At 45.0% G+C, this 23,592-nt stretch overlaps 1 protein-coding gene across 1 annotated transcript in view; it reads left to right on the forward strand.

Annotated features, from left to right (window-relative positions):
• spata5 (spermatogenesis associated 5) overlaps positions 1 to 23,592 on the forward strand; it is a 127,544-nt gene that overhangs the window by 1,698 nt on the left and 102,254 nt on the right. The window contains exons 3-12 of the mRNA XM_039012098.1: positions 145 to 302; positions 715 to 773; positions 886 to 1,557; positions 1,702 to 1,831; positions 1,972 to 2,028; positions 2,174 to 2,297; positions 3,282 to 3,383; positions 4,512 to 4,665; positions 18,300 to 18,454; positions 20,815 to 21,024. Of these exons, the coding sequence (XP_038868026.1) occupies positions 145 to 302; positions 715 to 773; positions 886 to 1,557; positions 1,702 to 1,831; positions 1,972 to 2,028; positions 2,174 to 2,297; positions 3,282 to 3,383; positions 4,512 to 4,665; positions 18,300 to 18,454; positions 20,815 to 21,024 (1,821 nt within the window). The remainder of the gene's footprint in view (positions 1 to 144; positions 303 to 714; positions 774 to 885; positions 1,558 to 1,701; positions 1,832 to 1,971; positions 2,029 to 2,173; positions 2,298 to 3,281; positions 3,384 to 4,511; positions 4,666 to 18,299; positions 18,455 to 20,814; positions 21,025 to 23,592) is intronic.

Raw genomic sequence — 23,592 nt, forward strand, 5'->3', positions numbered from 1 at the left:
GCATGTACTTATTGACTATGAATTGAACAATCGGGAGACAATATCAGCAGTTGACCCAGAAACAGTCGATCTTGAATAATATTAGACTAACACAAATGCTGTCGGGTAATTTCCAGGCCAAGTTTATATGCTGTTTTTTTCCAGGTGTGTCTGGCCTGGCCGGCAGCGTCTTTCCCTGGCGGTAAAGTTGGCCTACTGAAAAGTACTCAGAACAGCCTGAAAGTGAAGCCTGGGGATGGAGTTACTGTTCATCCCCTGACAGGACCTGTGCTACAGGCAGAAGAGGTGCTTCTCTCCACCAGGTAAAGCAGTAGAGCTAAAGCTACTTGTGAATCCATAAATATGATGAACAATGATGTATTAGTCTGCCATTGCTGTCATATTCCCCTTGGGTTTTTAGAAGTGTTGGTACATTGGGAGGAAGGACAACTTCACGACAGGAAATATTTGTTTTTGATACTCCCATTAAGTCAAAGATGTCTGAATCCTGCTTACAAAAGACACATACACCCATGGCAGCACAAAGTATAACAGTTTCCTTGCTGTCAGGTGATGAAGTTTTATACTATAGGTTAATGTCGCCATCTGCTGTTGAGGCACTTCCAAGAACAGTTTTATAGTCAATTCAGTGAAGAGTCAGAAATTCCTTCACAGTTATGTTAATTGCATGATGAATATTACATTTTGTCTTTTGCTTTTCATTTATCAATGCAGACTAAAGGATGATGCGCTCAATTCGGAGGAATTCAGTAACTTCTTCCTCCGATCTTTGGGTAAGCCAGTTTATTTTTCATGGGGCTATATAGCAAGGGATATGCAACTTTTCAATGTAAAACTTTACATGGCATTACCTTCATAGTAAGAGTCCAAATGTTTATATTTTAGATGGAAAGATCCCACTCCCTGGAAACTCCCTATCCCTGACGTACTTTGGGCGAGCGTGCAGTCTGCGGGTGGAGCGGGTGACAGGGGTGGACGGCCTCTCCCTGGAGAGACCCCCGCCTTCCCCAGGACTGGAGCCTGACCCGAAGGACACCTCTCTGATGAGCTCTGCACTGCGCTTTACCTCCGCCCTGGGCTCCACCTCCATGGACCTGTCCCTGCAGCTCAGCTTCCTGACCATGGAGGAGCAGGCCGGGGATCCGGGGGAGCCTGGTCCTGCAGCCAGTACCCCCTGCAGGCCCTTTTGTGTGCCATGTGTCCCCCCAACTCCCCCCTGCAACCCCCAGACTTCCACTGAGCCCAAGGAGGGCAGCCTCAGTCTGGAGATGGAGGATAGGAGTGCCCTCAGCCCAGAGCCGACCAACACAGACAAACAGTTCACTACTCCCCCTGGTGGAGCTCTGAGCACTGACACCTTCTACTGCCTCTCCTTTTCCACTAAGGTGAAGTTCAGAGACAGATACAAAAAGGCTCAAGAGGAGCAGATGGAGGATACAGCGGCCCAGAGGTCAAAGGTCACATATAGTATGATTGGGGGCCTCAGCAGCCAGTTGAACGTCATCCGAGAGACCATTGAACTGCCTCTCAAACACCCAGAGCTCTTCTCCAACTACGGTACACAGATATGTTATTCCTTTCAAGGTGGCACTCTGTACCGAGTTGAATTGGAAAATTCTTAATTGAAAACAATTTGCTGTAGCTCAAACTCATGAAAACTCAACTCTGATTGTATGCATTTTTGTGCTTTTGATGAAACAGGAATCACACCTCCTAGGGGAGTTCTCCTTTATGGCCCCCCAGGAACAGGAAAGACTATGATTGGACGAGCCATAGCCAATGAGGTCGGGGCACACATGACTGTAATCAACGGTCCAGAAATCATGAGCAAGTATGGTCACATTATTCCTACCTAATGAAATGTGGTCGGGTACCAAGTATAAGTTAAAGATCATATATTGAGGGTTAGTGATGCTCGTACAGCCAAACCAAGTGACCTTTGTTTATTTTGTGTTCAACCTGTCTTTACAGGTTTTATGGCGAAACAGAGGCCAGACTGAGACAGATATTCACAGAAGCCTCTCAAAGGTAAATAATGAAAACAAGTGTCCCGCATTTGTGCCCTTTTTGTATGTGTCTTTCTAAATCCTATCATCAATATACATTTCACTGCACAAAAAGTAGAGTATTCTAAGAAGTGTTCAACAACTAAGGCTTTGCATTGTTTACACAGGCAACCTGCAATCATTTTCATCGATGAGTTAGATGCGCTGTGTCCCAAACGAGAGGGGGCTCAGAACGAGGTGGAGAAGCGCGTTGTGGCCTCCCTCCTCACTCTCATGGATGGGATTGGTTCAGTGAGTACAATTACAGGGTATACGCACAATCTTTACAGTGCTACTTTTATTTTATAAACACATCAACCTTGAAAGTGCAGACTGACATCCAAAACCTCCCGCTCTCTCCTGGTCATCCTTCAGACATTCTCTCTCTTTCTGTATCGCCTGAGTGTCTGCTGAATCTTGAGTGTTCTGTCAGCGAACCATGCTAATGAGAAAAAGAGAGCTCAGGCCCACGATCAGAGATGGCTCGACAGCCGCCCTCCTCCCCCTTAGAGAACACAGGGAGCCTGGGAAACCCATCACCGCCGGTCTCCATGACGTGCCAAATTAGCAGCACGTTATCGCCAAGTACATATTCATCTCCCCAGCCCAGCTCCTTGGTGCAGATGGTGCACTGAAGCAGCTGCTCTCCCTCCTGCTGTCTGTTTTCCAGACCGATGCTAAGGCTTGTTGTATAATCCAACCACCATGGGCCTGCTGCTGTGGAATGTGGAGAAAGCACTTCCTGCACCCACACGGAATTCCTCTCTCACTGTAATCTATTTGTGTTTTGGCCCCCCTGATAGCCCTGTGGTATTGGAGGGAGGCGGCGGGGAAGGTGGAAATGGAATCAATTCTCCTCTCTCAGCCGGACCACCCTCAGAAAACACAGCAGCGTGTAAACTAGCTAGGGACGTTCATTTTCGCATATAGCACAAGGAACTCTGTTAAAGTATTAATGTTTCATTGCCAGATAATGCCTGATGGTTTCAGAAGATGTAAACTAGTAAGTTATTAAGCCTTAGACACATTTACAGTCTGAAAATGTTTATGTTTGATGAACTTTTAGTGTCGGTGTCATCGGTTAGGGCTATGATTAATGATTTATTACACCTACTGTTCCAATCCCTCTCTTACATTCAAACGCCTCGTTTATTGATTATCAATCTATATTATTATTTATATTATATCATCTAATATTATTAGTTATTCCCTGACCTGGTTTGTCTCTTCCTCCAGGAGGGCCACTCAGGCCAACTGCTGGTCCTAGGGGCCACCAACCGGCCCCACGCCCTGGACCCCGCCCTCCGCCGGCCCGGACGCTTCGACAAGGAACTGGAGGTGGGTAATTCAGCTTAGCCAGAGTGAAGGGGTTATGCAGGGGTCAAAGTTCTCAGTCACTGCGACATATTTCTGTCACATGGATTCTGGTGAGGTTGTTTTTGAGATCATTGTAGAATCGCTATGAGAGCGTAATATTCCTCTCGAGGCGCATTCAAGTTGGGAGAGCCATGGGAGGAAACATGTATTCTGACAAGCAGTCAATGCACAACAATTCTTAATGCAATCGCGGGGGGGAAACACTTTTGAAAACAGTTTTGGCAAATGTATTTTGAAAGTAGTTTTGGCCTCTGTTAAAAAAGAGGGGGATCCCAGTTTTCCATTGATACCATGTTTATTTCTCTACTCCTTCAATTGCGCACGTGGCATCGTTTTCACAAATGCAGATTTGTGCAGCCGCACAACAGAGCTCTTAAAGGGGCAATGGCGTCTTAAAAGGGCAACGACTTACTTTGCAAGAGAAACAAAAAAAGTCTATATTATTTTAGTAAATAAGTATTAATAATAACAATCAGGATGTTGTGTCCAATGGGGTATTTATATCTACTATTCTCATCAGTTAGGCTACAGGTGATAATGCTTATTGCTAATAGCACATCTGATAATATAGACCATGCATAGGCTAGGCTATATGCATGGTCCAATATGTTATTGTGTCCATTTCTGGAGGTGAAAGTTATATTTTAGATGGTATCAGCATGATTTTATTTTCATACATTTTGGAGTAGAATATCCTTTTTAAAAAAGTCACCAGAACTGAGCTTCTCCGTCCTTCTACATAAAAATATTCCCAGGGAGGACCCTGCACCCCCTAAGCACGGGGACTGGAATTGGTCAAACTCGCAGTTTAATACATGTACAAAATGATCCTCTTTCCATAAAAGCTTGATGGTCATGACTTTCTTGCATGAAATGGGGAGGTTAACTTGGCCTCTGAAAGCAGAATCCGCCTCATCAGTAGTCTGACATCATTGAAGCATCTGTTGACAGAGAAACCCAACCTCCATTTTTGTTACTACGCAAGCTGGCTGTTAGTAGTTGTTCTTTCTTAACAACACTTCCTTGTATTTCAATCAGGATTAGCTAGCTGATGCACTATAAACTCGCTAAACTAGTGTACGGTTACAGGTGGGCGTACCAAGCGCGGAGGAGCGAGCGGACATCCTACGGAAGCTGCTGACCTCTGTGCCCTGTAGGCTGACCCCCGACGAGGTAACCCAGCTAGCGGACGCCGCTCATGGATATGTCGGGGCAGACCTGGCCGCCGTCTGCAATGAGGCAGGCAAGTAACGCTAGGCTAACCGCAAGCAAAGGCTACGTGATGTTTCTGTATGCTTGGCCCAATCCAGGAGCAACTTCTAGCCCACTATAGCCAATGGGAGGCCTAAGAATTGAGGTGAGGGATTGGTATATGATACAGTAGCTTATTCGTTATACTAATGTCCACCAATGTAGCTATCACCATTTAGCTGGTTACGCTATGAAAAAGCCATTTGTCTCACCACCGTATTGTAGCTTCTCATTATCTGAAACTGAGTGGCTCACCACACCAACCCTTTGAGACTCTCCTGACCTAAGGATGTGGGCTTTTACTTTGGCTTGTGGATCCCATTGAGAAAACTCTTTTTATAGTAAAAAACAAACTTGTTGTGAAATTCCTCATGGCCCACATAGCCTTAACCCTGCAACCCAATCCCCCTAGCCAGTAAACAGTGTCAGGATAACAGGATGTTGGGGTGATTCTGTGGCCGTTGGTTAAGAGGCCCTGTTGTGTGTGTGTGTGGTGTGTGTGACCCTCAGAGCCTCTTGGGTGGTCTCGGGGACGTGGCGTATTGCATTTCCAGTTGAGGAGGGCTACTACTTCGGCTCACGGAAGCGCTCTGGTGAAGAGAGTGATTTACTGTCCGCAGAGGCCAGACGTGACTGGCAGTGTTTTCAGAGAAAAGCCCTGGAGGGAAGATTCCTCCCCCCTCTCTCTCCGATGCTGAAACCCAAAGCACTAGACAAACACAGAACCTCACATGTGCACCACAGGAAAAACTAACCGTCTCCAGAGAAGATTGGATCTCTCTATCCGACCGTATCAAGGCTATCAATGCTATGGATCCATACATAATGGTAGTTCAGATACAGTATCGGTCACAAAAACCCATTTCAACCCATTCCACATTTTTCTCCACTGTCCACACAGTGTGTGTGTGTGTGTGTGTGTGTGTGTGTTTATGTTTGAGTTAAGGGACAGTCAACTCTAATAGACCCTGTCCAACACCACAATGTTGATGTGTGTTTTTTCCTCTGTTGCTGTCTGCGACAACAACATACGGTCATGAAAACTTCTCAAGGAACCCCAGTTGTTTCCCCCAATTCCCAGTCCTCTTCAGGTAACAATGACCTGCGAGGGGGAACGTGGCTCGCTGCATCGTCTCTTCCTGTAAATAGAAGGGCAGTGAGGGTGTCATGCACACGACCGGACCGACCTCACGACCAGCTGCTCACCCCCCCCCCCTCCCCCTGCCTTTCCCTTCTCACCCCAGGACAGGGTCAGGGGCTTCTGACATCCTTCCCCCAGTCCCCAGCAGTACAATGGTGCCCTGCTTGCTGTAGGCTAGACCTGACCCGGCTGCAGAAGGCTATTTGTAGCTTCTCCTGGTCTCTCTCTCTCTCTCTCTTTCTCTCTCTCTTTCCTTTTTTAAAATTCTTTCTTTCTTTTTCGCACCTGAGACGGACACTCTGTAGACAAAGGGAAAGATGGCAAGGCCAAGACGGCCGTCTGCACATTTGTGTGCTCTGTGTTAGGTTAGCATGAAAAGCAGATGTGAATAGGGAAGTGAGTTATTTTTGTGTGCATCGAGTTCAATATGTTTTTGTCTAATTTAACGCGGCAATCAGCAGTTGCTACATCAATTTTGATATGTCTCATGACCTTAGGTCAACTGTCGTACCCCATCGGAACCCAAAATATAAGCTTGTTTTACGCCAATGTTTCTAAACAAATTAAATGTAAACAAACACCATATAGCCTCAACATGGTTAAAATTAGACTTTTTTGATATCATGGAAGATCAGTCCTTGCAGTCAAGTGTGATCAAACCCACATCCTTTAAGTGGGGTGGTGAAAAAAAGTCAGTATAAACGAAATAGAGGCCGCACACTCAGAAGCTCTACCACATACTTTCATGAATATATAAACAACGTTTCCACCCTGCAGGGATCTTCGTCAGGTCATTTCACCGGGAGTGTACCACACCCATATTTATAGACATAAGACAAACACCAATTAGAGCGGTCTATACATATTCTCTTTGCAATACAAGTCTATCGATGTCCCCCCTTCACCTCAGGACTTTGATATACTCGATACCCATGTACTTTAATGAGGCAGCATTGTGTCTGGCAGTCATAAAGTGCATAGCGACTGGACTTTTGGGGTCTTGGTATCTGATTCTACTCCCATGTTCGGATATGTGTTTCTTGAGTGCCCGGTGTGTCTTGCCCACATAGGCCAGGCCACAAGTGTATTTCAATAGGTAGACTACATGATTCTTATGACATTGTCAGCAGTTAGGTTTGAGTTACATTTCCATAACGACAAGGGCTGGAGCTTTCAAATGATATGTCACTTTTTATTTTGTGACCAAATATTTTTCTGGGGGTACCCTTAAAACCTTAGCTCAGAGTTTAACAGGTTTTAAAAACGCGTAAAGGGAGAAATCAATGATGGCGAAGAGTTAATTATGTATAGTCATTTAAAAGGGCAGTGCATTTAAGTGTTTTTTCACACTATAAGGTCAAATTAACACTCAAAATGATGATAATGTCCTTTTTGTGTAAGGGCTGTTTTTTTTTTTTTTTTTTTTAATTGCTTGGAATTTCAGCCTGTTCAGGTGGGGTGGAACTTTTGGCCCACATCATGACATCACAATATGATCTGATTATAATAGATCAATGACTGTTCATCTAGGTAAGGGGGAAGGTCTAGACCATCCTGTCATCCAATCAAAATGTATTTCCTAACGCCCACTTGATCAGACTGAGCATGTCAAGGGCCAAAGGAAGTGTGATTACAAATATATTTTGGAGTTATTTTTGTATTAATGAAATAACCACAGTGATTTATTAGATGTTTTAAGAATTCAATTACAAAGGTGGCCTATTGTAGACCTTTTAATGTAAGTTTCTATAAATATTACTCTATTGTCTCCATCTGTGATCAACCCTAGGTGTTTTTCACTGTTTTGAATGGAGACCTGTCGGCCTGTCCCGGCATGCTGTCTCTCCCAGGGTTTTTAGGCGTCTTTATGTTGTCGTTATGATGGTGAACTGATCCTAGTGGTGGCAGATGAGTCATTTCCTCAGTCTAAACAGTGTAAATTGCTGTGTGCCACATCCGGACCAACTATTTACAAAGCCTTCTAAACAGGGGAAGCCCTTTGGAAAATGCAGGAGAATAGGAAGCCTGTACTGTTCTTAAAATGTTGGTTTTTAAGATATATTTTTTTATTGCCATGTATGCATTTTTTTTCTCTCCAAAAAGTAGTTACATTTTGTATTAAGCTTCATGTATGACTAGCTAGCTTGGTTGATGCCTCAATGTAATCCATTTTAGAATAAGGCTGTAACATAACAAAATGTGGAAAAGGGGAAGGGGTCTGAATACTTTCCGAATCCACTGTAGATTTGATGTGCTATGAGTATTATTTTTGTAACTCTAGACCTTTTAGTTCTAAAATTTGGAATTCATTCTTTGAAGATAGTTCATTTGAAACTTGCTGACCAAAGAGAGATGGCGCCAACAGACAAGGACGCCCTGGTTTTAGCTCCTAGCCAGCTTTGTAGTATTTTGGTTTTTTCCAGTGTTATTTCTTACATTATTTGCTCAGAACGTTTCTTGTATTATTATCTACAGACGTAAATAACTTTTGGATATTAGATTGGCGGTCACTCACCAGAAATTCAAGCAGAAATTAGACTTCCCTGACCTGGATCCTTTGTTTGAACTTCCGAGGCAGCTCTATTCATCCCGGGGGCTGCACCGAAACGCAAATGCTGGATAACAGGTAGGAAGGAGTAGGGCCCTAGTTAAACTTGGGCAGTGTGCATACCATCCATCGCTTCAGAGTATAGTATTCGCTAACGCTCAGTCCCTGGACAATAAAGTAGACGAGCTCAGAGCGAGGATCTCCTTCCAGAGAGACATCGGGGACTGTAACATAGTTTTACAGAATCTTAGCTTTCTCTGGATATATTGTCCCTGTCCATTCAGCCAGCGGGGCTCTCCATCCATCGCACGAACAGGAAGAAAGAACTCTATGGAAATAAGAAAGGCGGAGGGGTTTGTTTCATGGTTAACAACTCATGGTGTGATTGTGGTTACATTTAGGAACTCAAGTCCTTTTGTTCTCCCGATCTGGAATACCTCACCATCAAATGCCGACGGTATTACCTCCCGGAAATCTGGGGGAAAAGCTACCGAAATTCTAGGAACACATCTGCTGTGCTACACGCGCAACACAGACCCTGGTTCATTGCTACTCTCCTTTCCGGGATGGCTACAAGGCCCTCCCCTGCCTCCATTCTGCTCCTCCCCACCTATAGGCAAAATCTTAAACAGGACGCTCTCGTGGTAAGGACTGTTCAATGTTGGTCTGACCAATCGGAATCTATGCTTCAAGATTGTTTTGATTAAGCGGACAGGGAAATGTTCCGGGTCGCCTCTCAGAATAGTATCGATGTATACACTGACTCGTTGACTGGGTTCATCAGGAAGTGCATAGAGGATGTTGTTCCCACTGTGACGATTAGAATTTATCCAAACCAGAAGACGTGGATAGATGGCGTCATTCGCGCTAAACAGAAAGCGCGAACCACCACATTTAACCATGGCAAGGTGACTGGGAACATGGAGGTTTACAAACAGACCAGCTAGGACCTCCATAAGGCAATCAAAGAGGTAAAACGACAATACAGGAACAAAGTGGAGTAGTAATTCAACGGCTCAGACACAAGATGTATGTGGCAGAGACTCCAGATAATCACAGATTACAAAGGGAAAGCCAGCCACGTCGCGGTCACCGACGCCTCACTCCTGGATGATCTAAACACCTTCACCCTCTTCGAGTAAAACAACATCGAGCCGCCGACTGTCATGAGGACTGTGGGCTCTCGTTCTCCATGGCTGACATGAGTAAGTAATTTAAGTGCGTTAACCCTTGCAAGGCTGCCGGCCCAGATGGCATCCCAAGCCGCATCATCAGAGCATATGCAGACCAGCTGGCTGGAGTGTTTACTGACATAATCAATCTCTGCATATCCCAGTCTGTCCCCACTTGCTTCAAGATGTCCGCCATTGTTCCTTTACCCAGGAAAGTAAAGTTAACTAACGAAATGACTAGCGCCCCGTAGCACTCACTTTTGTCATCATAAAGTGCTTTGAGAGGCTAGTTATTGATCATATCACCTCCATCTTGCCCGACACCTTAGACCCACTACAATTCACATATCACCCCAACAGATCCACGGATGACGCAATCGCCATTATACTGCACACTGCCTTATCCCACCTGGACAAGAGAAATACCTATGTAAGAATGTTGTTCATCGACTACAGCTCAGTTTTCAACACAGAAGTGCCCTCCAAGCTCATCACTAAGCTCATGGGCCCTGGGTCTGAACACCTTCATGTGCAACTGGGTACTGGACTTGCTGAGGAGTCGACATCAAGTGGTGACGGTAGGCAACAACACCTCCGCCCCTATGATCCTCAACACAGGGGCACCTAGTGGTTAGAGCGTTGGGCCACTAACCGAAACGTTGCTGGATCGAATCCCCGAGCTGACAAGGTAACAATCTGTCATTCTTAACCCACTGTTCCCCGGGCCCCAAAGACGTGGATGTTGATTAAGGCAGCTCCCCGCACCTCTCCGATTCAGAGGGGTTGGGTTAAATGTGGAAGACACATTTCAGTTCAAGGAATTCAGTTGTACAACTGACTAGGTATTCCCCTTTCCCTTTCCCACAGGGGTGTGGGCTCAATCCCATCCTGTACTCCCTGTTCACCAATGACTGCATGTCCATGCATATCTCCAACTCAATCATCAAGTTTGCTGATGACACAATAGGGGTAGCCCAACTGCCTACAGGGAGGAGGTGAGAGCCCTAGCGGAGTGAAAATAACCTCTCCCTCAACGTCAACAAAACAACAAAGCTGATTGTGGATTACAAGAGAGCAGAGAGAGCACGCCCCCCCCAAAAGTTTAAAGTTCCCCAAGGACCTTGTGAAGATGCTGGAGGAAGCAGGTACAAAAGTATCTATATCCACAGTAAAACGAGTCCTATATCGACATAACCTGAAAGGCCGCTCAGCAAGGAAGAAGCCACTGCTCCAAAACCAGCATAAAAAAGCCAGACTACGGTTTGCAACTGCACATGGGTACAAAGATCGTACTTTTTGGAGAAATGTCCTCTGGTCTGATGAAACCAAAATATAACTTTTTGGACATAATGACCATCGTTATGTTTGGAGGAAAAAGGGGGAGGCTTGCAAGCCGAAGAACACCATCCCAACCATGAAGCACGGGGGTGGCAGCATCATGTTGTGGTGCTTTACTGCCTGGAGGGACTGATGCACTTCACAAAATAGATGGCATCATGAGGAAGACAATTATGTGGATATATTGATGCAACATCTCAAGACATCAGTCGGGAAGATAATGCTTGGTCGCAAATGGGTCTTCCAAATGGACAATGACCCAGAGCACACTTCCAAAGTTGTGGCAAAATGGCTTAAGGACAACAAAGTCAAGGTATTGGAGTGTGCTTCACGAAGCCCTGACCTCAATCCTATAGAAAATGTGTGGGCAGAACTGAAAGTGTGTGTGCGAGCAAGGAGGCCTACAAACCTGACTCAGTTACACCAGCTCTGTCAGGAGGAATGGGCCAACTTATTGTGGGAAGCTTGTGGAAGTCTACCCAAAACGTTTGACCCAAGTTAAACAATTTAAAGGCAATGCTACCAAATACTAATTGAGTGTATGTAAACTTCTGACCCACTGGGAATGTGATGAAAGAAATAAAAGCTGAAATAAATAATTCCCTCTACTATTATTCTGACATTTCACATTCTTAAAATAAAGTAATGATCCCAACTGACCTAAAACTGAATTTTTACTACGATTAAATGTCAGGAATTGTGAAAAACTGAGTTCAAATGTATTTGGCTAAGGTGTATGTAAACTTCCAACTTCAACTGTTCATACATACATACAGTACCAGTCAAAAGTTTGGACACACCTACTCATTCAAGTATTTTTCTTTTCTTTTTACAATTTTCTACATTGTAGACTATTAGTGAAGACATCAAAACAATGATATAACAAATATAGAATCATGTAGTAACCAAAAATGTGTTAAACAAATATATTTTATTTTAGATTCCTCATAGTAGCCACCCTTTGCCTTGATGACAGCTTTGCACACTCTTGGCATTCTCTCAACCAGCTTCATGAGGAATACTTTTCCAACAGTCTTGAAGGAGTTCCCACATGCTGAGCACTTGTTGGCTCCTTTTCCTTCATTCTGCGGTCCAACTCATCCCAAACCATCTCAATTGGGTTGAGGTCGGGTGATTGTGGAGGCCAGGTCATCTGATGCAGCACTTCATCACTCTCCTTCTTGTTCAAATGCCCTTACACAGCCTGGAGGTGTGTTTAGGGTCATTGTCCTGTTGAAAAACAAATGATAATCCCACTAAGCGCAAACCAGATGGGATTGCGTATCGCTGCAGAATGCTGTGGTAGCCATGCTGGTTAAGTGTGCCTTGAATTCTAAATAAATCACAGACAGTGTCACCAGCAAAGCACCATCACACCTCCTCTTCCATGCTTCACGGTGGGAACCACACATGTGGAGATCATCCGTTCACCTACTCTGTGTCTCACAAAGACACGGTGGTTGGAACCAAAAATCTCAAATTTGGACTCATCATACCAAAGGACAGATTTCCACCAGTCTAATGTTCATTGCTCGCGTTTCTTGGCCCAAGCAAATATCTTCTTCTTATGGGTGTCCTTTAGTAGTGGTTTCTTTGCAGCAATTTGACCATGGAAGGCCTGATTCACGCAGTCTCCTCTGAACAGTTGATGTTGAGATATGTCTGTTACTTGTTCTGTGAAGCATTTATTTGGGCTGCATTCGGAGGTGCAGTTTACTCTAATGAACTTATCCTCTGCAGCAGAGGTAACTCTGGGGCTTCCTTTCCTGTGTCGGTCCTCATGAGAGCCAGTTTCATCATAGAGCTTGATCAGTTTTGCGACTGCACTTGAAGAAACTTTCAAAGTTCTTGAAATGTTCTGGATTCACTGACCTTCATGTCTTTAAAGTAGTGATGGACTGTTGTTTCTCTTTGCTTTTTTGAGCTGTTCTTGCCATAATAGGGTCTTTTACCAAATAGGGCTGGAAACCTGGCACCATCCCTACCGTGAAGCATGGTGGTGGCAGCATCATGCTGTGCGGATGTTTTTCAGTGGCAGGGACTGGGAGACTAGTCAGGATCGAGGCAAAGATGAACGGAGCAAAGTACAGAGAGATCCTTGATGAAAACCTGCTCCAGAGTGCTCAGGACCTCAGACTGGGGCGAAGGTTCACTTTCCAACAGGACAATGACCCTAAGCACACTGACAGGGCAGGAGTGGCTTCGGACAAGTCTCTGAATGTCCTTGAGTGGCCCAGCCAGAGCCCGGACTCTGATCGAACATCTCTGGAGAGACCTGAAGAGCTGTGCAGCAACTCTGGAGAGCTGTGCAGCAACTCTCCCCATCCAACCTGACAGAGCTTGAGAGGATCTGCAGAGAAGATTGGGAGAAACTCCCTATATACAGGTTTGCCAAGCTTATAGTGTCATACCTAAGAAGACTCGATGCTGTTATCGCTGCCAAAGGTGCTTCAACAAGTACTGAGTAAAGGGTCTGAATACTTATGTAAATGTGATATTTCAGCTAAAAAAATATCTAAATCATCAAAACAGTTCTAAAACCTGTTTTTGCTTTGTCATTGTGTGGGAATTTGTGTCGATTGATGAGGAGACAACATTTGAATCAATTTTAGAATAAAGCTGTAACATAACAAAATATGGAAAAAGTCAAAGAGTCTGAATACTTTCCCGAAGGCACTGTATGTGTATGTATGTATTTATTTATATACTCTGGTTTCTGACTTTGCTCGTTGTGATATTTCTTAATTTCTTTATTTTGTAAATTAGTGTATTTTATTTGTATTGCTTGGTATTACTGCACTGTTGGAGCTAGAAACACAAGTATAACACAAGTAGTACCTGACCATTTTATTTATTTTAACATTTTTTATTTAACCTTTATATTATTAGGCAAGTCAGTTAAGAACAAATTCTTATTTACAGTGACGGCCTACACTGGCCAAACCCAGACGACGCTGGGCAAATTTTGCGTCACCCTATGGGACTCCCAATCACAGACGGTTGTGATACAGCCTGGAATCGAACCAGGGTGTCTGTAGTGACGTCTCTAGCACTGAGATGCAGTGCCTTAGACCACTACACCACTCGGGAACCCAAACCTTAAAGTTTGATTTAGTTTTTGGAATGCCGATTTATTTTATTGCGTAAGTATGAGTGGAAAAAATGGCAGGGAAAAATGAGGCGAGTATTGTTTGACATAAATCTTGCTGCAAAGACATGAATGAGATCAACAGTGGTAAATGCATGATGTGTGTTTACAGAGGAAGCCTTCCATATAAAGCACTTTTCCTGACTCCACAGTCCTTTTAAAGGCACTTTTGGAATTTTAGGACAGGCTACATAAATATTGCCAGATCAGTATGTGACGTTTATTTGCCGGCTCTGTTTATAAAATCCGGAAATGTTCGCCTTGTACTATTTATCCTCGGTCCTTACCTTTATTAATGGCAGCTTGCGCGCTCGCTCGCTCGTTCCTTCCCTCCCTTTCCCAGTGTGTGTGTTTAAGAGCACATATTATTGCAGCCTTTCAGTGCTGGAACAGATGTTGGGTATTGTAAATACAGGTGCAAAGAGCGTTCCGGAAGCCCCTCAGAGTAATGAAAATGTTCCTGTTTTTTTTATGGTGTAGAGCCAAAAGTATTTCACAATTCATTTGAGGACAACGTCGCTCGAGACCCACACAGCTCTGCTGACAAGTGCCCCGGGTCGGGGGGGTGAAGGTGTTACGGAAGGGTTTTTCTTGTTTAAATAAGTTTTGGAACATGTTGTAGGAGTGCAGATGGATCACAGATGGAGTTCCATAAATTACCTACTGTTGTTGTCGTATCAAGACAATAGAGCTGTATAAGAAGCCCATGAATTCGGCAGGGGGAACTTTTACTTTACCTCTACTAGAGTTACCTCAGTGTCCTCTGCCTGTCTTTGTAGCAAAGTTGAAAACTGCCCAAATTCATCCAAGCTAGTCGTTTTTGAAGGTAGTTATAGTAGAACGCACCGGTGTCTTAGATATGTTGATCTGTGGACTTGGCTCACATTCTCTTACAGATCCGGGCTGGTGGAGGTGGCCCTGGAAAAAGGGCCTCGAGTCGGGGAGGGCCTGTTTTGGTGCCAGATAATTGTGAACATCCCTTCTTCTTTTTACCAGCCCACAGTCCCCTGCTTTCACCTTGTCTCTTCCTCCCCAAGCCAGGGGCACCCCATTCTCAATTTCCCGCAGATTGCTGGTAAATTTGAAGCATTCGGGAAAGAACAAGTGGAAAAAAAGAGAATCCACATAAGGTTCAGATTAAACCTTGTTGTGTCGCTTCTTTTTCCTCTTCTAACAGTGCATCGGATGTTTTCATAACTAAACCAAATGTGTGCTCGGATCGAGCCAAGCCTAGCCAGGGGATATAATCCCTGAAGCGGAAATGCTGGAGTCGCATTGTTGAATTACATTTCCTTTTGCCTTTGGGCTATCCAGATTCCAGGCTGGATACTACATTAATCTGCTTCATGAATGTACTTGCTAACTAAGCATTTGTTTAGGTTGTGTAGACACCCATCAGTTGCTCATACTGACAATGGGTAGTGAGTTGGTCTGACTTTCATTAGGTCAATTTTGTTCTGTAGGTTATTCCTCAGCAACTGTAGTATGTTGTATCCAGCGATTGGTTAGAGAAAGATCCTTAGCTGGACGAAACGTTTGTCGATCCAGGAAGACAGCATTTCTGGGCTTTTTGAGCTCTTCAGCGTTATGAGTGCAGACTTTTTTCTTTCTTATACTGTCTAGAATTGCGGGTTAACGCACCACAGACAAACATCGTTTTTTACGATGCACTGGAACAGGTAAGATGCTTTCATGGTCACCCGACTGTCAAGTGGGCTTCTTTTTCAAAGGTAAATAGACTAGGGCTGGGAATTCACCAGGGACCTCACGGTACGATATTATCACAATACTTAGTTGCCGACACTATATGTATCGCGATTCTCACGATTCTGTATGTATGCGATTCGATACTGTGATTTTGTTGGGATTCCATGGTCCTAAATAATTGCTCATATTGCCCACCATATGTCTGCTGCAGAGGGACAAGAGAGAGCCATGAGAAAACGAGTTTTGTTCAGTCAGGGAACGAAAAGTGCAGGAAACAAATTGTTTCCCTATTTAAAAAGAAGATTCAGGACAAGCTATGAAGGAAATATACTGGAGTTTTTGTACAGGTACAGCCACCTAGCGCAAAAATAATATTGCGATTTTGTCAAAACTATACGATATATAATCAAAAATAATATCCAGATATTTAACTATATAGATTTTCTTCTCCCCCATCACTGAAGTAGACAATGCCTGATGAACCAAGCCCTAACCTCCATTACCCTTTGAACATCCCTCTATCCCTCTTAATGCGATGAGGCTGAGCAGTGGAGAAGAGGAGGAGGAGTAAAGAGTCCCCCTGGTAGCACATGTGGTAGCCCCCGTTTCCCCCCTCTCCCCAGAAAAATATGCTTGCCCCCTCCCCTCCTTCCTACCCTGTGCATGGTCTCAGGCTCCAGGCTGAGGCAGATGTTTTTGTACTGCTAGTCGAAGAGCCCTGGAGCTTTGAATGGAGAAGAGATGGCCATGTCATCGGGCAGGGCCAGGTCAGGCGGGATTGATGTGATGTGGGGGGACTCTGGGGAGGGGAGACGGGACACAGCGAGAGCAGAGCCCAGGACCTGGAACACACTGACCTTGGCCTGATCCGCTCACGGACGCTCTCTCTCTCCACATTGTGCTTTTCTTTTTTCCTCTGTCCCTTTTTTCAGTCTTCTCGAATCCTGGAAAATATAAACAGGATGGAGTCTTGTCTGATCGTAAATCCCCTCTTGTCTGCCCTGGCCCACAGCCCCAACCCCCCCAGTCCCTGGCCCCAGCTCGGAGGAGAGGTGGAAGCCTCCAGTAATCATGCGCTCAGCCACTGTATCATTTGTTCATCAAATGCCTGTTATCCTACATGCATGGCTTGAATCTATACAACTGGATATGAGCGGTGGCTACTCTAGTCGAGTGCAGGTTTTTCTGCAATGTCATGCGGTAGGGTTCTTTAAAAATGAGGCTGATTTACTCCTAGCACCAGCTTTTCATTCAGGATTTTCCCGTTCATTTTTGTATCTACTATCTATTGCACAGAGTTCAACCAGCCTTATTCAGAATTTTCTTTGCCCTTGATCCTTACACATAATTTGACTTATCTTGTATTGACTGGACACGTGACATGTTTATCTAGTCTCAGAGATTTATCTATTTCCTTTTGTATGATGTATTTGACATAGACTGTTTAAGACAAATTACACATGACAAATATGCCACAGCCCACACGAAGCCCAATTTCTCCTTTGTATTAGACACGCACTGTGAGGACTTTTGTTTTATTTTCCCGAAACCATGTTCAAGAAAAGCCAGTTCAGAATTCTAATGCCACAGTATTCCAAGAGACACTCTTGGAAAACAAGGCTTTATCCTTGTTCTAATCCTTCCCTGTCGGTGATACTGATGTAGGCCGTAATCCCTATTCTCGCTCCCTTCCTCCTGTTGTTACGCCTTCTAGCGTGCTCCCTGTCCCTTCACCAGCGCCGATGTGGCCTATTCATGAGCTATCATCACCCCGGCCCCTTGGAATGCTGATTGTACACGGGCCTATTTCTCTCCGTGGCTCACTCTTTTGTGGCCCTGCTCTGCAAGGCCCAACACGAACTCAAAATCCAACCCCAATTTTAATGCACAGATTACGTTATTTGTACCGTTGTCCTTTTTATACTCGGCAGGTAACAGAATCGCCTCTAGTCACGAGAGAGTTAATCTCAAACATAACGCGTCAATCACAGTTCCTCTGCAGCTTTTCTTCTTGGCTATGCGTGTCCAATGTTCCCTGTTGAATTGAAAGAGTGAAGGGAACTAGTGTTCATTTGGAGATTAGGCATTCGTTAGGGATTCGTCATCACGACATGTAGGAGCCTGAGAGGTGAGGTGAAAGTAAGTGTGTGTTTGGAGTCGTGGAGCGGCTGCCAAGGACTTATGGGAAACTGTCCATCACTGTATGGCCTGTCGTTTTGAAAAAGGAGGAAAGTGAGGCTTAGCCTATTGTTGACATTTTGACAATGGCGTGTTGCTGAACGACAATGTATTGATTTTCAGAAAACATGACTTGTTTTGCAGCTTGGGGCATCTTTCCTCCTAGTAACTGTACACGTCATCAACTCATCTTAGACTTGCTAAATGTCCATCCTGTGTGAATTTTGCATTTCTCTAACGTGACAATGTTATTTTTCAGAATGTTCTACCTCTTATTACCCACCATGCACTATTTGCCAAAATATCACCCAACAGGAAATTGCCAACTAAACCTAGACATTTTGAAAACCTGTACGTTTAACAAATATGTTTATCAATCTGGTCTTTTTTACAGGGCTGCATGCGTTAAGGCGTGCTCTCGGCAGTAGCTCCCAGCCATCAGACCTCCAATTGATGGGGACAGTGACGGTCACTCTCCAGGACCTTCAGTGGGCCATGTCAGAGGTCAAACCAAGTGCCATGAGGGAGGTCGCCATCGATGTCCCCAAGGTATGTCTGGATTATAGCCCCTTGGACTCTTTTTGAAGGTCGGCATGAAAATTGTCGGCATATAAGGTCGGCATATAAACTGTAATTCGATCTATCGGGTACCACCAAAGATGGAACAACAGTTCTGCTGATGTCACCGGCACAACGGAAAGTGTCTTCTAGTCTCATGTTCTGAAACGTCAACAAATCTTCTCAGGAGCGCAAATCGCTTAATTACTCATTGGACTACCAGTCAATGTATTATGTCAACAGTACGGTGAGTAATCAAGTGAGGCATTAAGTATTTTGGAGAAGATACTTTCAGATCCCCAGTTACTTTTGTTGACGTGCGGTTTTCACCGAGGGTTCAAACCGAGGAAGCGTCGGATGGAAATGACCCCCAGCCATACTGCTGCCCTCCCTGAAACGGAGATGAATCACACACTCAGTGGAGGGGGAGGTGGGGGGGACAGTGGTGAGACTGCAGGATGTTTTGGAGTTTGCATGTGCAAGACATAACGGACAGGAAGAGGCTAACATCATCTCCAGCACTAATTGGAAGCAGATCGGGTCGACATCGGTTCCTGCGAGAGAGAGAGAGAGAAAAAAATAGAAAAAAGTCCGTTCTCCTTCCTCCTAATGCTCCTCTGCACTGAGCTCACCCCGAGACATTCAGTTCTTGCGGCCAGTTCCTGGAAACAAAAGATGGGCTTGAGTTTTTTTCCTTCCCTCAGTGCACTGCAGCTGAAGGGTCGGCCACAGAGCTCCGACTTGATTATATCCATATGAGTGCAAAACATTTGTTTCTAATCCATTTATATAAGAAACCTTCAGTGGAGCCAGGCCCGGCGAGAGCAAGAGCAGAGCACACCTCTCTCTCAGGCCGACCGGACCTTTTAATATTTGGATCTGGCTGCTGCAGCCGAGAGCTCCGTTCCCCTTTTTCGACTTCCTCTCCTCCAAGTTCTTGTCTGGAGAAGTACCCACCACAACTACTGTCGCACCCATCCTCCTCTCCCACATCCCAGGCAACCCCATCAAAGCCTGGGCCCTAAGAGGTCCCTTGTAAACTTCAGACAACAACAGTAAAAGATAATAACTGGGTTCCGGAGAGAGAAAAAGAGGCATGGGGAGTAAAATCAACGCAGCAAGGTGTGACTCAAACTGCACCCTCTAATTCCACATCCGCCGTGTTCGTGACAAAAGCACCTTGCAATTAATGATGCCTTTGTTTACTGTCATTCACGCCAGCACCATGTTCATTTTGTCTGCAGAAAACTTGAACAGAAACACAACAAAATAGGTTCAGGGGGAGAAAAGGGATATAATACTTTGCTGTGCACATCTGCTGCTAGCCTGGTAGGGTAGAGGCACCTGAAACTGCCTGATTGATTTACACCCCATAGATTCTGGCAAGGGGAAGCTGTGCCTCTCTCTTTCTCTCGCTTTCTCTTGTCTCATGCTCTCTTCCCATCTCCCTTTCACCGTCTTTCTCTCTCTCTCTCTTTCCTCACCCACCATCCTCTCTCTATCTATCTATCTATCTATAAATTGTTCAACGTGTGGTATTTACAGTATGTGGCCGGACGCCAAGTTTCCATTAGGTGCTCTGTTCCCGGGAGACGGCGCCGCTGGCCTGGGATGTGTTACTTCGGGCAGAGAAAGGAGGAGGGAGGTGGAGATGGAAGGAGAAAGAGAAGGAGAGCGAGAGAGGAAAAGTCATGCTGATGTAGTGAAAGGTGGAGGAAAGGGGGGCTATTGCTCTGTCCAACCCCTGCTCTCCTTATCGGTTTTATCTCCTGGAGTCGCGCGCCTCTGCCCATTATCCGTCAAAGTGACAGCTGCTGTCCGACTCTCTGTGTTGTCTGCCGAGTCACTCTCCGCCCAGATCTGGCACAATGCTTTTCCTGTCGTGTATCTCAACTTTTTCTTGTACTGTATTATTACAAATCATTTGCCCAGATCAAAAATACAAACAGTATTTCAGTGATTGATTGATTAATTACAGCTGTAGAGAGAAATAATCACTGGACACACAGAACCCACAACTTTGTTGCCCCACAATAAGGATATTACTTTTGACTTGAAAACATTTTATCCTCTCAAACCTGGGTTTTCTTGAAGCTACCATAACACCGCTAGATACCAAGCCCCATTGAAACTGCCATCCTATACAGCCCATTGGGGACATCTCTCTTTCCATTGTCTATAAAACTTCTGTATCTAGGAACACATATTCTTCTCTGTTACCAGTTGTGTCCAAATGGTTTGACTGTCTCCCTTGCAGACTGTCTCCCTTGCAGATTCTCTCCCTTGCAGATTCTCTCCCTTGCAGATTCTCTCCCTTGCTGACTCTCCCTTGCTGACTGTTTCCCTTGCAGGTTCGTTGGTCGGACGTGGGAGGCATGGAGCAGGTGAAGCTGAAACTGAAGCAGGCGGTGGAGTGGCCCCTCAGGCACCCTGAGGCCTTCACCCGCATGGGCATCCAGCCCCCTAAAGGGGTGCTCCTCTACGGACCCCCAGGCTGCTCCAAGACCATGATCGCCAAGGCTCTGGCCAATGAGAGCGGACTCAACTTTCTCGCCATCAAGGTGATGATCATTTAACATTTGATTGTTGCCTGCATTCTCTCCAAATAGTCAATGTATGGGCAGGGAGGTGTCCTTTTTACACCTACAAGTTTCCCTAAATCCAACCCTGTGATGCATACTTTTGTAATGCATCAGTTTTGCAGCTGCATCGCCTTTAAGCACAGTTCCTTTAGTTATGGCTGACCCTAGCATGGACCTTTGTCGTTTCCACAACATTAAGTAAATAATGCTACAACTATAGCTAGTAACACTATCACCACATTTTTCTGTTGTCCCAAAAATACTTTGCGGGTCTCCCGAGTGTCGCAGCGGTCTAAGGCACTGCATTGCAGTGGGGTTGGATCCCAGGCTGTGTCACAACCGGCTGTGAACGGGAGTCCCATAGGGCGGCGCACAATTGGCCCAGCGTCTTCTGGGTTAGGGGAGGGTTTGGCAGGGGGGGCTTTACTTGGCTCATCGTGCTCTACTGACTCCTTGTGGTGGGCCGGGCACCTGCAGGCTGACTTCGGTCATCAGTTCAACGGTGTTTCCTCCGACACATTGGTGCAGCTGGCTTCCAGGTTAAGCGAGTTGGTGTTAAGAAGCATGGCTTGGCGGGTCATGTTTCGGAGGACGCTTGACTCGATCTTTGCCTCTCCCTAACCCGTTGGGGATTTGCAGCAATGAGACAAGATCGTAATCACAAAATTGGTGAGAAATATTTAGCCATGCCTATTTACATATACCAGCAGCTATTCCCTTGGCTTTAACCCAGTTAAAAAACAAAGGGATATGTCCCTGATTATCTCAAGGACCTCAGACTCTCTGGCTTCCTTGGCGGCAGACCTACAGGCCTCCTCACTTGACCCCTCCAACCCTGTCTTTGTCCTCTTCATTCATCACCCCATCCCCTCTACCCCCCTCTCCCTCCACCCCAATTCAACACTCGCCCCTACACCTTCCTTCTTCCTACCCCTCGCCCTGCTCTCTCCAGGCCTCTTGATGGAGATTGATTGATCAGCTCAGCAATCGTTGATTGGCGCTTATTTTGGAAGCTGTTGCCGGGTGCAATGGGGCCGTGACAGAAGCTGTCAGCCAGCCTGATTTAGAGGGGGCCAGTGGTAAAAGATGGTGGATAGGCTGTTATATTAGAAAGAAAAGACAGAAAGACTGTGTAAAAGTCTCTCAAAAGAGGCAATTTTTCTCGTAGATGTTGTTTGGGAATAAAGTCCAGGCTAGTACTTTTACAATTACAAAATCATGATGTATTTTCCCCTAGTGTGTTGGTAGCTTTGACTCTGATACATTATCCGTGCTTTACTATACTTTGTACTACTTCTGTCATGTACAGTAAAACCCTAACACTACATTATCATGTTGTCTCACACACACCAATTTTTTATTTAACCTTTATTTAACTAGGCAAGTCAGTTAAGAGCAAAATCTTATTTTCAATGACGGCCTACCCTGGCCAAAGCTGGAAGACGCTGGGCCAATTGTGCTCCGCCCTATGTTGTGATACAGGATCGAACCAGGGTCTGTAGTGACGCCTCTAGCACTGAGATGCAGCGCCTTAGACCGCTACGCCACTCGGGAGCCAATAGAAGCATTTATCTAATACATAACTACATAGAAATGTACCTACACTAATCAAAAAATAAACGCAACATGTAAAGTGTTGGTTTCATGAGCTGAAATAAAAAAAATCCCTGACAATTTCCATATGCACAAACATCTTATTTATCTCCAATATTGTGCACAAATTTGTTGACATCCCTGTTAGTGAGCAATTCTCCTTTGCCAAGATAATCTATCCAATCCACTTGACAGGTGTGGCATATCAAGAAGCTGATTGTATTTATTTATTTTATTTAACCTTTATTTAACTTAAACAGCATGATCATTACACAGGTGCACCTTGTGCTGTGGGCAATAAAAGGACACTTTAAAATGTGCTGTTTTAGCTGGTCAAATAAATACACTTCATACATTATCAAGCCCAGACCCGGCCTGGCCACACCACCACAGAGGAACTGGGGATAAATGAGTCAGTCTCCACAACGCTGTCGTGTTCTGAGGAGACAAAAGGGCTGCCGTTTAAGTGTTGTGTCCCTGCCAACTCAGAGGTGTTGAAAAGGGTGGATTGCAGGGGAAGGAAGTGCGTCCTGACGGCCTGAGTGGATGTTTATCTGCCTCGGATGGAGGGTGCAGAGTGTCCACAGCAGCTTTACTTACCCTACCTCCTTGGTCCTCTTTGCCTTCCTTCTCAATTATTGTTTTTCTTTTTTTTTCCTCCCTTCCCCTCTATCCCTTAAATAACTATCCCTTTCATGTCTGAAAGATTTCTTGGCGGGCTGTTAATAACTTCTCAGTGGTTTGTTCATTGTTGTTTTGGTGTGTTCCTGTCAGAAATTAGTGGTGAGGCTAGCTTGTAGCTAGGTAAACAGTGTTATTAGGTGTATCATTAGTGTTTATATTGATATTAATAGTTGTACTGTATAATTACGGTAAAAAGTGTTCCCTCGTACGGAACACTCCTGGTCCTATAATGAATCACTGGACAGGAGAACCAACTTCCCTCTGTCTCTT

Source organism: Salvelinus namaycush, chromosome 17, assembly GCF_016432855.1.
Source record: "Salvelinus namaycush isolate Seneca chromosome 17, SaNama_1.0, whole genome shotgun sequence".
In the NCBI taxonomy this organism is placed as follows: Eukaryota; Metazoa; Chordata; class Actinopteri; order Salmoniformes; family Salmonidae; genus Salvelinus; species Salvelinus namaycush.